Source organism: Mustela erminea, chromosome 16, assembly GCF_009829155.1.
Source record: "Mustela erminea isolate mMusErm1 chromosome 16, mMusErm1.Pri, whole genome shotgun sequence".
In the NCBI taxonomy this organism is placed as follows: Eukaryota; Metazoa; Chordata; class Mammalia; order Carnivora; family Mustelidae; genus Mustela; species Mustela erminea.
Window position 1 is genome coordinate 55,139,217 of NC_045629.1, and position 14,622 is coordinate 55,153,838.

The 14,622-nt window shown below is 37.0% G+C and overlaps 1 protein-coding gene across 2 annotated transcripts in view; it reads right to left on the reverse strand.

The window, feature by feature from the left end:
• The window catches only part of RSPO2 (R-spondin 2), a 158,761-nt gene that overhangs the window by 71,169 nt on the left and 72,970 nt on the right, over positions 1-14,622 (reverse strand). For both annotated transcript variants that reach the window (XM_032316260.1, XM_032316258.1), the window contains exon 3: positions 1,617-1,805. In XM_032316260.1, the coding sequence (XP_032172151.1) occupies positions 1,617-1,805 (189 nt within the window). The remainder of the gene's footprint in view (positions 1-1,616; positions 1,806-14,622) is intronic.

Sequence of the window (14,622 nt, forward strand, 5' to 3'; positions counted from 1 at the left end):
CCAAGCACAGTATTTTTAGATATGTGTGGTTCCTTCTTTCTAGAATCTGTTAGTTCTGCCTCCTTCCAAAATAATATGGTCTTTGGATGATTCCATTCAAACTCTCTTCTTATCTAAAGACTTTGGGTGATTTCATTACCATGTATACAGTAGTAATGGGAGATGATTAACTTACTCCCATAACACACTGCTTGCCTGCTGACATAGCCTAGTGAACTGAATTAAGGTTAAACTTCTTACCTATTCGTCATTTCACTCCATATCCATTTTTTTTCCTTATACCCTCTATGCCCTAACATTTAAGCTCCTTTTTTTTTTTTTTTTTTTTCTTTTTAAAGATTTTATTTATTTATTTGACAGAGAGAGATCACAGGTAGGTAGAGAGGCTGGCAGAGAGAGAGAGAGAGAGGGAAGCAGGCTCCCTGCTGAGCAGAGAGCCCGATGTGGGACTCGATCCCAGGACCCTGAGATCATGACCTGAGCCGAAGGCAGCGGCTTAACCCACTGAGCCACCCAGGTGCCCACATTTAAGCTCCTTAAAGAAAGGGATGATTCTATGGCATCTCACTTTTTTTTAAAACTCCAATTACAACTGTTTACCTACAAGTTGAGAATAATTCTAAAGTGATTTTTTAGATTAAAAGATTAAAAATCATCCCTGCATGCCTATGAACAGAATGCTATTCCTTACTCTTTTTTGTAGTGGTTAAACTTCGAATTCCGAACACTCTAAGGTAAACTAAATATTTTAGTTACATCTTTTACTAGTAATGGTGCTTTACAGAACCCTGAATGTATAAGTTCTAGATTAGACTAAACAAGGGATTACAAACTCAGATTAAAAAAAAAAAATAAGGCAAAAGAGGCCACAGACACTGTAGTGAAGTAGCGAGAATGTTCCCAATATAAAGATATTTAAATTCCTTGGGGATTTTGGCGGGGGGTGCTATATATGCTTTACAAAATTCGCTAACAAGCTTGTGTTTGAGATACTTTTTATGTGAAAAACACTTAAATAATATTTTTTTAAAGTGTGTGTGCAATATACTTTTGTTTTTTAAAGATTTTATTTGACAGAGATCACAAGTAGGCAGAGAGGCAGACAGAGAGAGGGGGGGAAGCAAGTCTCCCTGCTGAGCAGAGAGCCCGATGTGGGGCTCAATTCTAAGACCCTGAGATCATGACCCAAGCCAAAGGCAGAGGCTTAACCCACTGAGCCACCCAGGTGCCCCTAAAGGTGTGGGTGCAATATAGTTCTAGAAAAAAGATAAAAATGTTCTTATCCAGGGCACCTGGGTGGCTCAGTGGGTTGAACCTCTACCTTCGGCTCAGGTCATGGGGTCCTGGGATCCAGCCCCACACTGGCTCTCTGCTCGGCAGGGAGCCTGCTTCTTCCCTTTCACTCTGCTTGCTTCTCTGCCTACTTGTGATCTCTCTCTGTCAAATAAATAAATAAAATATTTTTTTAAAAAATGTTCTTATCCTACCCCACTGAAGTTTAAGCTTAGACTATTTCTGTAATATATTTAAAAAAAAACTTTTTTTCACTCAAAATTTGAAACTTAGTTCCCCTAAGTTGTATAAACAGTAAATAAAGATAAAAATCAACTACTCACTTGCACATCTGTTCATATCTGGGGCTCGGTGTCCATAGTACCCAGATGGACAGGAATGCAGGCACTCTCCATACTGGCGCATGCCTTCTCTTCGAAGAAAGAAGAACAACTTCTGTTGACATCGGCTGCACCCATTGTCCTTGGAACAAGACAAACAACCCTTGCAAATGGGATTTGATACATAACTAGCTGTAAGAGAAAAACACAAAACACATGTTCAAATAGGAGTATGATCAAGATGTCAGGTCAATATAACATGGTGAGAAAACAAGTGTCTCTTGTCCTACTCAAATTGCATTGAAATGCTAAATATTCCCCCACTCAACCCCCCAAAAAACTTAATACACAACCAAACTTAGAAACAAAGAGGAAAGTCAGAGTTCGAGCTGAAACTGAATGGCTCACGGAGACGTCAGACCAGACAGAGGCAGACGGCATGGGAGGGTCTTAAATCCAGACCAAGAAATATGCATATGAAGACCAGACCCTTGAGTCTCTTCATGGAGACTGGAGTTGTGAGGGCTGTTTGCACATGAAACGAGTACTAGAAGTCCCCACCCCAATTTGCCAGAGATTAAGTTTTCAACTACAGATTAGGGGCATAGGGTTGTTGAGCAGGTAGAGAGAAAATATAATCCATGAGACACAAGAAACCCAAATTTGCAATACATCCAAGTATGAGATCCAAGTTCAAAGTATCAGCGTAGAATCAAATCATTAAATCAAGACTCTAACATAAAAACATCAATCCATGAAAACCCACAAAGAAAATAATATGAAACTACCCTAAAGAATGTTCTACAATCCTGAGACCTAGAACTTACATGGAAAGCCACCTTCACATCAAAATGAAACAATCACAGGGACAAGCAAACCTCCATGAGGAAGAATCACCAGCCTTAGAGAGACAGATCTCACACCTAAAGAGTCAGAAATAATAGAACACGTTCCTTAATAAATTGAAGAAATTTTCCCTTCCCCCACCAAAAAAAAAAAAAGAAAGAAAGAAATAATAGAACAATCTGAAAGAGACTTAAAAGTGATTATCTTCAGAATACTTAAAAGAGATAAAGGACTAGAAATCACAAGGGAAGAGGGGCAGTATCACCTAATGACTGTGCAATTAGAAAGAAATGAAAATTTCAAAACTGAAAAAAAAAATCCAATCTATGAAAAATTGAATAGAAGGAAGGTATTTAGCTAGAAAACAGGTTTAAATAACTGTAACACCAAACACAAAAAAGATGAAAATGTGGAAAGGTAAGAAACATGTAAAAAGTAAAAGTTTTAATATATGATTATTAAGTGCTACAGAGTCAAAACAAAACAAAAAACTAGCATGAGTAAGACATAATATCCAAAGAGATATCAGAAAAGATATAATAGAGATATAATCAGAAAGAGATGAATTTTTAAGATGAAAACTGCAGAGATCTGAGTAGATCAGTAAAAACAAGTCTGCATCTGAACACAGCATATTTGTACTAAAGAATGAAGGCAAACCAGAGAGAAACAGATCATCTAGAAAGGAATTTTTATCTCTAGCAGACATCTCATCAGAAATAATGTCTGTCAGATGGGGGAATATTACCTGCAAATTATAATTCTACAAGTAACTAAATGATAGTTAAAGAAAGAGGGCAAAATAAAGATATTTCCAGTCAAAATAAGGGCAAGGAAATTATTCATCACTCACCAAAAGAATAAACTGTATATATCACGGAAAATAAAATGGAACTCAAAAAAGTAGAATGTAATAAGCAACAGTGATCAAATATGAGAAATATGTTGGTATGCCTATGAAAAGCTATCAGTTTTTAAGAATCAATTTCCAAAATTTAAAAATAATACATATTTTATATTTAACAGCAGTAACATGGAAGACTCAAAGAGGGAAAACAAAGGAAAAGCATTCAAAGTTTCTACATTTTGAGTGAGGAAGACCAATATAGATGAAACTTCCTTAAGTTACATGTACTTGTTAAAATTCTCAGTAGCAACCACAGAAACAATAATGTATCACTTCTAAACCCGTGACAACCACAGATGTAGTAAATGTATAAAATAGGAGGAGGTAAACATCCAAATGTCTGTGACCAAGAGAATAGATAAATTATGGCGTATTTTAATGATAAAAGAATTAAACTACTGGCACATACCTGAAAAGGAGTGAAACTTACAGACATTATATTGAACAAAGGAAACCAGACACACACACACACATACATGCGCGCGCACGCACACACTTGGTATAATTCTATTTAACTGATGTCAAGGACGTGTGAAGCTTATCTATGGTAACCGAAATTAGAACATTAAATGCCTCTGAGGGTTTGGGACTGACTGGAAAGGGTACGCAGGAATTTTTGGCAGGTGTATTTGTTGCCTTAACAAATTACCACAACATGGTGATTTACACACCAGGATTTCATTCTCTCAGTTTTGTGGACTGAAGTCTGAAATCAAGGTGTCTGCAGAGCCATGTGTCCTCTGACAGCCCTAGGGAAGAAACCTTCTCTCTGGCCCCAAGTGTTCCTTACCTTGTGGGAGTCTATCTCCTATCTGACTCCGTCTTCACTATGTATTTCTGTGTGCCCTTTCTGCCTCTCATAAAGACACGGTCTTTGCATTTAAGGCTCACCTTAATCCTCCTACCCATCCTTACCTTAATTTCATTTGCAAAGCCCCTATTTTCAAACAAGGTCATACTCTGAGGCTCCAAGTGGACATGAGCGGAAACAGGTGTAGGGTGTGCAGACCCTAGTTAACCCACTCTAGAAGGTGACAGAAATGCTCTAACCTTGACTAGATATTGGATATACAACATATATATTCACAAAACTTATCAAGCCATGCATTTTTTAAATAAGTAATCTGCATAATTTACAAGCAAATTGTATTTGAATTAAAAAAAAAAACAGGTAGGAAGCCTATACTCTAACTTCAGGATAATGTAATTGTTACTTGTAATTACATATCTTTTAAAGATTGCACAAATTATATTGGATGCTCACCCATATGATATGCTTTACTTTTATGGCTTGTGTTTCATTTGAAATAACAGAAATATCCACTGGAAGTACAAGGTGGGATAATACTAAGCAAATGTTGAAACAGGATCTGAAAATGGATATATGAGCCTGATGGAGTTTACTACATCTAATGATAAAAAGAGTAATTTCAAGAAAATACTGTTTCCAGCCCTGGCATAAAATTAATGATATAATCTGACATCCCAATTTAATTTCTAAAGTATGAAAACTCATTTAACTTTTAGTTATATTTATGACCTTGCTTGGTCTACTTATAACAAGATATATTAAGTCACACGGACTTCATTTTATTAAGCTAACCCACAGAAGAAAGAAATTAGAGAATAGAAAACTCAGCAATTTATTGAAACACTTAGCTTTGAGGCCAATTCCTATTTGCCCTACATATAATTTTTCTGCATATAAAATCAGTATCAAGCCCCAAGTATTCAGACTAGCAGCTACACAACAAAGAACACTGTATACCACAACTTTCCTTACAATGATTCAACCACCAATGTATTTACAGCTACTGTAGCACATCTATATAGGTTTTAGTCCCACAAGATGCTCTCCCTGCTTCTCCTGGGCTCCCACCCACAACCCCGATTGGATCTTACACCTTTTCTTGTAGGGAGATCCCAAAACAGGAGTTTGGCTCCTTTCAAAAGTTAAAACAAAGAACCGCCAAGGCACTCAGACCCAGGAATTAGAGCCAAGACTGCTCTTTGATTTGGTCTTTAAGACCCACCTCTTGGTGGCACCTGGGTGGTTCAGTGGGTTAAAGACTCTGCTTTCTGCTCAGGACATGATCCCAGGGTCCTGAGTTCAAGCCCTGCATCGGGCTCTGTGCTCAGCAAGGAGCCTGCTTCCTCCTCCTCCTCTGCCTCTCTGCCTACTTGTGATCTCTGTCTGTCAAATAAATAAATCAAAATATTTTTAAAAAATATATTAAAAAAAAAAAAAAGATCCACTTCTTCCTGGCTATCCCAGGACTCTGTTCTGTCAATGTTCAATGGTTTTTACCTGCCTGCTGAATCCATTTCATGGACATTCTCCTGCTTGCAAACCTACTGATGCTTCCCCAAACAGTACCTTATTTACTACCATATTTTCTAAAATCTGAATGTGTGAAGGAAAAAAAGAATCAATACAGATGAAAAATTACTTCCTCAGAATTCCTAATAAAATTTTGGGAGACCACTTTCTAAACATGTATATATACATGTATACCTAACATAGTTAATATTTTTCACAACTGGCCATACTTTGCATGTATCATAACTTGCCCAATTTCGGTCAAATGGTGAGCTTCAGTGTCAATTCTATCTTCTGCCTTTATTTACTCCGACCACCCATTCCATTATCCCCAACACTACTTTTTCTGAAGACCTCAACCAGTTTTCTAATCCTTAATTCAAACCCTCATTCTTGGTTTCTGGTCCTCACAACTCCTGTACCCAGGGTCATTTCAGAATGTTTTATTCCTCCTCTGGCTTCCATGATAATGTCTCCTCCTATGCTGTTAGTTCCAACTCTCACTTTTCTGCTTTCCACTAAATCCTCTCATAACTCAGGCCCGTATTTCTTCTCACTAAGGCGGTTACGATGCCCCCAGACCTTACCCACCCCTCTCTTTTTCACTCCACACTCTGGTGTTGGGTTGATTTTATGAAGATTATGCTCATTGTAGGACTTCGGTTACACTTTATTCTGACACGATAACAATGATTTATAAAGCATTTTCATTATTGATGAAAATAAGCCTATACTATATGTAATTGTCCCAGCTGCCTTCTAAAGAGATTCTATGCTGCCATTATTTTTGGTGTCCTGAGCAGGATGTAAGGAATAGGTAAGTTTCAAAAACTGGGATCCAGCTCAACTTCTCTGTTGTAAAAAAGGGGTAAAAATTGGAAAGAGGGTGGGTAGGATGCAAAGACCTGGGTGAGAGGAAAAGAGCTGGAGTCCTTGGAAGCTGTAGGACGGACAAAATGGCTTTGGCATGGAAGAGCAGGGACTAGGGAAAACTCTTTTTAATATGTTCAGGGTTATCTAAGAACATAACCCTCCTTAAGCACAAAGACCCTCTGGTGTAATACTTGGGAAGCAACTGATGTCTCTCATGAAAGAGCAAGTCTTAAAGAGGAGCAACCAGGGGCAAAGGTGAGGGCAGAGGTTGTTGGCTGGGGCTGCACCCGTGGGAGCCCCACAGGGCAGCACTCCCTGCAGCAGGTCCGTGAGGGGTCCTCTGGCTGCCTTCTGCCCTTCAATTTAACTGTAGATTTGAAGAATTCTATCGAGGTTATCCAAATCCCAAATTAGCTTCATCAGTAAAGACAGAATGTGGAAGAGTTACATACATAGCAGAATGGTTTATAAAGGCAGTCTGTCATCATGAGCAAAAGCTGATGCTATATTTTAGTTCCAAAGTTAAACCAAGAGTTCTTTATCACCATAAATCACACTGTGTGGTCACAGGTATGAAGAAAAGAGAATTACAGAACTAAGAGGATCAACATAAGTTAAAGACTTTTTGTTTTGTTTTTATGTATCAGAAGCTAACTTTCATCTTGACCAGGAAGATTTCAGAGTCAACAAATTATGCTCCACATTTTTTTTAAGGTTTTCTTAAAAATCATTAAAAGCTAGGTCTTATTTACACGAACCTTGACTGGCTTAATGGAAATGAATCAGGGAATACTTATCTTAGTCCACATCAGATATCTTTATAACCCTAGAAATGAAGAATTCTCTTAAAGCAAAAATGATGGGAGCCACATCCAAACTAAATGCTCTTCCCATCCCCCAAACTTCTCTAGCCATTAATAATTCTTGTCAACACTGAAAGACAAGAGCACATGTAATTTTTTGCAATGTGAAGCTTCATGTCCCAAATCTCAAGTAGACTTTTAATTAACCACTGTCCAGTGTCAACTATTCTAGTGCTAAGTTGTAAATCAATAACTTGATTTAACACGAACTTCTTCATCCATTATATGATGACTATTCCAAGCTCAGTATCTACAGCCAGGCAAAAATGGACTTTTAAACATGACTATAGTAATTTATTTGGTTAGGATCTTAATAAGTTAAATGGCTCTGCCTATTGCTATGAGATTTAATTCAAGCGTGCAGGTGAATAAACAGATCTTAATTCCCAGCTTTGATGACCATGTTTATTTGCTCTCTCTGTAAGCTTCAACTTTTCCAACTCTAAAGCCTGCTGAGATCCAGAGGCTCATCATTCCAACCAAAACACTTTTTCTAAATCTAGACCCACCCAAAATTCTAAAGATTAAATATAGCACATAAAACATTAAAAATCTTCAAAAAGGTGTTGGCAGTAGTATCAACACAAATCTACACATACCTCCTTAACACAGAAAGGAACAAGTGGATATAGAGAACAAGAAAAATTATCAGGCAGAACCCAAGTAAGAATACCTATATTACTAACAAGTATATAAAGAGATTACGGACAGCATAAATATTATTTCTTAATTCTAGTTATTTGTGTTCCTCTTAAATAGCAAGGTCTTTTATGAATCCTGGTATTGTAAGTTTGATCTTTTGTTAAATTAAATCCAGTTAATCACATTTTATCCCATAGTGCCTTTTATGTAGGTGTTGAATGCCCATCTGTTTCTAATATTGTCCTAACACTTTTAAAAAGTGTTCCCCTGTTTCAGGATTTAGCCCTTGACAAGCAAGAAGAAATCTAAATTCCTTCTTGATGAAGGCATCCATTCCTGACAAAAGGTACAAATTTTGAATTCTAAAATAATGGGACTGAACAAAGGACTGTTGGCTCCCTAGTCTCACTTCATATTTGCTGCTTAAGGGTTCAAAAGATTTCTAAAGATAAAAAATTACTCTCAACTTCATTGATCAAACTTATGGCACCAATAATGAGAAACCTGTCCTGTTGTATTGTATACAGATCTAGCTGGGCATAGATCCTCCCACTGGAGGCTTGGCAGCATTAGGAGAAAAATCCTTTAATCATGGGTACTATACCAAGCTCAAATCCAACTAAGCACTCAAGGTCATGAATTTAGGAGTTACAGAAGATTTCACCAAGATGAAAAAGGACTACTCAGGGTACTTCGTTTTATGGTAAGTTGTGAATATTCATAGAAAATAACATCATGGAACATGTAATCTGATCTTTGATGTAAAGACAAGTAATTTTAATACTCTAGATGATTATAGTTCTCATGCCTTGGAAAGAAAACATGTTAAAATTAACAATGTGAATAAAGCTTGGACAGAGATAAATTTCTAAAATGTCCACTTAACATGAATTTATTCTAGAAAATAATTTGAGAATAAAAGGTAAACTTCTACCAAAAAAATCCCAAAATTCTATAATTTCTAGAATTAAACCATATTTCTCAGAATATCTGTGTCTCTTATGAGTTCTTCAATAGATAACAAAATTTTTAAGTAAAAGGCTTAAAAAATGAACTTCCTGAACTACTAGCTTTGGGAGATCCGTATTAACTGGCTACCTAAAAGTTTGATAATTATTTGATAATTAATAATTCCATTTTACCCACCTAAAATAGGATAATTAAGATGAAACACTCACTAGGATTTTATCTCTACCAGTAATTCTTGGGAAAATAATATTTCTAAAAATTTATAAGGCCATACCCAAATACGGAAATCACCTTTAGAGACAAGTATTTTAATGATGTTAATGACATAATCTTGTTTCTCTTACAAAAGTACGTATCTCCACATGAAAAAGTGCTCCATGTCACTCGGCATCAGGAAAATACAAATCAAAACCACAATGAGATATCACCTCACACCAGTCAGAATGGCTAAAATCAACAAGTCAGGAAATGACAGATGCTGGCGAGGATGCGGAGAAAGGGGAACCCTCCTACACTGTGGGAATGCAAGCTGGTGCAACCACTCTGGAAAACAGCATGGAGGTTCCTCAAAATGTTGAAAATAGAACTGCCCTATGACCCAGCAATTGCACTACTGGGTATTTACCCTAAAGATACAAACGTAGTGATCCAAAGGGACACGTGCACCTGAATGTTTATAGCAGCAATGTCCACAATAGCCAAACTATGGAAAGAACCTAGATGTCCATCAACAGATGAATGGATAAAGAAGATGTGGTATATATACACAATGGAATACTATGCAGCCATCAAAAGAAATGAAATCTTGCCATTTGCGACAACATGGATGGAACTAGAGCGTATCATGCTTAGCAAAATAAGTCAAGCAGAGAAAGACAACTATCATATGATCTCCCTGATATGAGGAAGTGGTGATACAACATGGGGGCTTAAGTGGGTAGGAGAAGAATCAATGAAACAAGATGGGATTGGGAGGGAGACAAACCATAAGTGACTCTTAATCTCACTAAACAAACTGAGGGTTGCTGGGGGGAGGGGGGTTGGGAGAAGGGGGGTGGGGTTATAGACATTGGGGAGGGTATGTGCTTTGGTGAGTGCTGTGAAGTGTGTAAACCTGGCGATTCACAGACCTGTACCCCTGGGGATAAAAATATATGTTTATAAAAAATAAAAAATTTTAAAAAAATAAAATAAAATATCCAAAAAAAAAAAAAGTACGTATCTCACTGTACCAAAACTCAAGGCTACCAGGAGACTTTAAAATATAGAGGGAGAGAGCTAAATGGAGTCACAGATTTATATTAACACATAAAGTGCTAATAACTTGGAAAACATGAAGAAAATGACCACAGTTATAATCTCATTACTCGCCAGTGCCACTGGAGCCACAATCCTCATAAACTGGAACCTCAGAAGTACATTGACTCCCACAGCTAACTGTGGCCATAGTGTGGCTCACTGGGCAGGAATTTCCTCCCCCCACCCCAATGGAGCAGGGAAGGAGAAAGCCCCAATGAGGCATGTGTCATGCAGGCTTTAAGTGGGACAACTAAGATGTCACAGGGAAGCCCAGAACAGTCAGTAAATGTGGGTCAAGGAAAGACGATGAACCAAGACACCGTTGCAAAATACATATGGAGCCTTACCTGGGTGTGTTTGAGAGCACAACAAACCTATCTGGAACTTCATAAGCCACAGACATCACTAGCAGTTAAAACAGCCTGCCCAAAAGTGGAGGAGTGAGCTACTCAGGTAGAACAGAAAAATTCCAAAAGAATTAAATAGAATTTTAAAATTCTCCAAAAACATGTTTCCAAAATGGTCATGAATACCCTAAGTAAAAAGACAAGTCATACATATGGGGTGGGGGGAGCAGCTATATGTATATATAGACCTGGATTTAAAAAAAAATCATAAGCCCTCGATTTAGCATATGCAATTCCCCAAATGAAATTTTTCCCATAATTGAAGCCAAGCCTATAAGAATTATTCCTTTCTGGGGAATCTGGGTGGCTCAGATGGTTGGGTGTCACCTTCAGCTCAGGTCATGATCTCCGGGTCCTGGGATTAAGCCCAACATGGAGCTCCCAGCTGGCTCACTGGGGAGCCTGCTTCTCCCTTTCCCTCTTCCTCTCCCTCTGCTTGTGTGCTCTCTCTCTCTCAAATAAATAAAATCTTTAAAAAAGAAAAAAAAAAAAAAGAACTATTCCTTTTCACCCCCTAAAACTCTGACGCAAAAATCATAATGCATATTCCTATACTAGATGTTAATTCTGACAGATAATGGGGGGGGTATTGTACAATTAAGGCGAAGATACTCATTGCAAAACTCAGCTACCACAGTGGACAGATACCACCACCAGAATCACGTGCTCTTCAGCTTCTCCTACTGCTAACACCAAGAACTTAAATGAGTTGATAAAATCAGAGAAAAAAATGGAAGATGGCTTGAGATTGCTCATTTTTTCAAAGATACATTATGTTTTTGAAACAAGCGAAGAGTCATATGTTGTATAAAGTAAGCCACCTGCTTGAATCTGTGAGAGGACAAAAAAAAAATACTCTATAAAATGATTCTCAGGCTAAAAGAAAAGCAAGCTTGAAGTTAGAATGTGTGCAATCCTATAAGCTAAAAACTGCTGTGTAGCACAGATTACTCATGCCAAGTGTTGGCTTAGGGTTTCACGACATACTTAAGCAACTCCATGGAAATGTTGACAGACTGTTGGTGCTAATGGTAACTCCAACAAGAGATCTAACTATATACATTTATGAAGATTGTGAAACCGCCACTCTTACAGGGTTCCATGTTTACATAAGAAGATAATCCAATTATTTAAATAGAGAAAAACAAACTGCTCACAAACAGAGCCAGAATTTTATTCCATAAAGTACTTAAGTATATCTTATACTAACACTATTTCAAAATAGTTTTGCATGCTTCGTAAGTTCTGTAAGTGCCATGGTATCTGACCTAATTGCCTGTAGATAAATCTCCCCCACTCTGACTATACATAAATTAAATTGTTTTTAAAAAGGGGAGGAGAGGTAGGATGAAGTCTATTCAATATATGTTCCCATTCTCATCGTATATGAGTAATCCCTCATAGACTATCTGCATCCTAGAATAGAAACTAGTTTGGTAACTTCTGCTTATGCCACTTTTAATTTAAAACAATAATTGGAAAGCAAACTGGATGTTCATTTGGTGTCATAAACACAGCCCTCAAGAAGAATCTGTGTCATAACTAACCAGATTAAAGACTCCATGTGTTTTAGATGTGGAAACTTCCATGGGTCATACCACTGTGTTTTAAATTTGAGAATGAACACTATTAGCTACACTGTCCTGGAGAAAGGTTTCTTCAAACAAAGATAATAAAATTTTTTTAAGTTGCATTAATGAAAAACACACTAGCAAGCCCTTAGGGTTGACAAACATTATGCAATAATTATTCAAGACTTCACTGTGATGCAAAAAAAAAAAAAAAAAACAGTGAAAGCTTTATTATATTCAATGTAGGTCACTCTCGGTAAAAATCACATTCATGAACAAAAATCTGAATGATTCACTACTTAATCTCCAGACCTACACAAGATATGGTCCTGAATTGTTAAATTGTCTGCATTTAAGATTTTAAAACAGTCTATTTTAAAATACTTTGTCAACATGCCTCACAGCAATCCTTACCTTGGACCCAGTTTGAAATCTATCTGGTTCACCAGTCTTTCATTCTAAGAAAGTTCTGTCTATTCAGAACAAGAAGCAAGCAATGAAAAAGAGGAAAGTCAAAATGGGGGGAAAAAGAGAAAACGGTATATGATAAATTGTAGGCTAAATGCTTTCATACTTTTTGAAAGTCATGCTTGTTACTCATAATTTCTGTTTATCAAAGCGAATAAACAGATCAGAGAGTTTAAGAAACCTTTTCAAGGTCATAAAGTTTGTTAGTGACAAATCTGAATCCAGCTCTCTCAAAAGCCATGCTTTTTCCCCCATTAAGAGATACATGTACAGCACCTAGCAGAAAAAAATGCATGATAGCATGACTGAAACAGAGTTCTTTCAAATTAGGCTATACCCTTGTAATTGCTCAATGTGCCTTTGCTCTGTTTTTAGCTCCAGCAAAATAACCAGTTTCTTTTGATGATTAGTCACTAAGAGCACTATACTAAGTCTTTCCTAACATATCTAAGAACATATTAAATCTCATAAACCAACAAAATTAAGATGTCATCTACAGAAACATTTCAGAGGAACACTGTTGATACAATGAAAAGGATAACGGGGAAACTGATTTACAGGTTTCTTCTGGCAGAGGTTAGAGGATCTTCAGAATTACAAATGGAAAGTATTTGTTTGGGCATACAGAAAAAGGCCAGCACTTTTTCAATAGGTATCTCTACTTGACAAGTTCAAAGGAAAAAAAAAAAAAAACCCTACCCAAACCATACAATTTCCTGCAAATGGGCCACTCCCCTCAATGACTTTGAAGACAGATGCCCTCCTGGCCAGGGGGCCTTTGAAGTAACAGAGAAGGCATACCTGTGTAATTATAAAGGCTGGGGATGCCACTCAAATGATCAAAACTAGACTTTAAAGATGTGCTAAAGTGGAGAGATATGGACTAACATTCTGACACAGAAAAGAAACTTCTGTTCTAGATGGATCTGGAGAGCATGTGCCACTGCTCTCTGATCACAGTTCTCCAAAACTCCAGGCCTTGAAAGCCAAAAGCAAATTGCCTATTAATGGACAACTGTAAAGAATGTTTGGTCACTCTCAAGATGGCAAAACTATATGCGTATGTGTTTACAGACATAGATATACGTATAGCTCCAGACATGAATAAATGCACACATATATACATATATATACATATGTGTGTGTGTGTGTGTGTGTGTATTTATTCATGTCTGGGGCTATACGTATATCTATATATCTATATACACACACACAGATATGCATATACATTTTCTGAACCATTTGAGTACAAGTAGCAGATATTATGCTCTTTTATCTCTACATTTTCTCAGCATTCAGTATGTATTTCTAGAAGCAAAGACATTGTCTTGTATCCGCCATATCAATACAATACTATTTTCTAATCCATAGTCTATGCTCAATTATTCTATAATGTCCTTTGTATCTATTTTTCCCCTAGAATAGAATCCCATCCAAGTTTATGCAATACATTAGGTTTTCATCTCTTTAGCCTCCTTTAATCTGGAACAGTTCCTCTTTCATGAGCTTGCATTTTGGATAATAATAGGTTAGTTATTATAGAATATTTATTTGGGTTTGTCTGATACTCCCTCATGATTGGCCACACAGTCTTGGGATAATGTATGAAGTGGTGTTATGTCCTTTCTTGTGCATGCCAAGTGGTACCTGATGAATTTGGTTGTATTACTCACAACATTAACCTTGATGCCTTAAGATGATGTCTCCCAGGTTTCTACACTGCAAAGTTGCTATTTTCCCTTCTATATTAATTTTTGGAAAAAATACAATAACTTGGATAAATATCCTGTTTTTTTTTTTTTTTTTCATCACAAATCGACATACCAGTTATGGTATCAATTTTT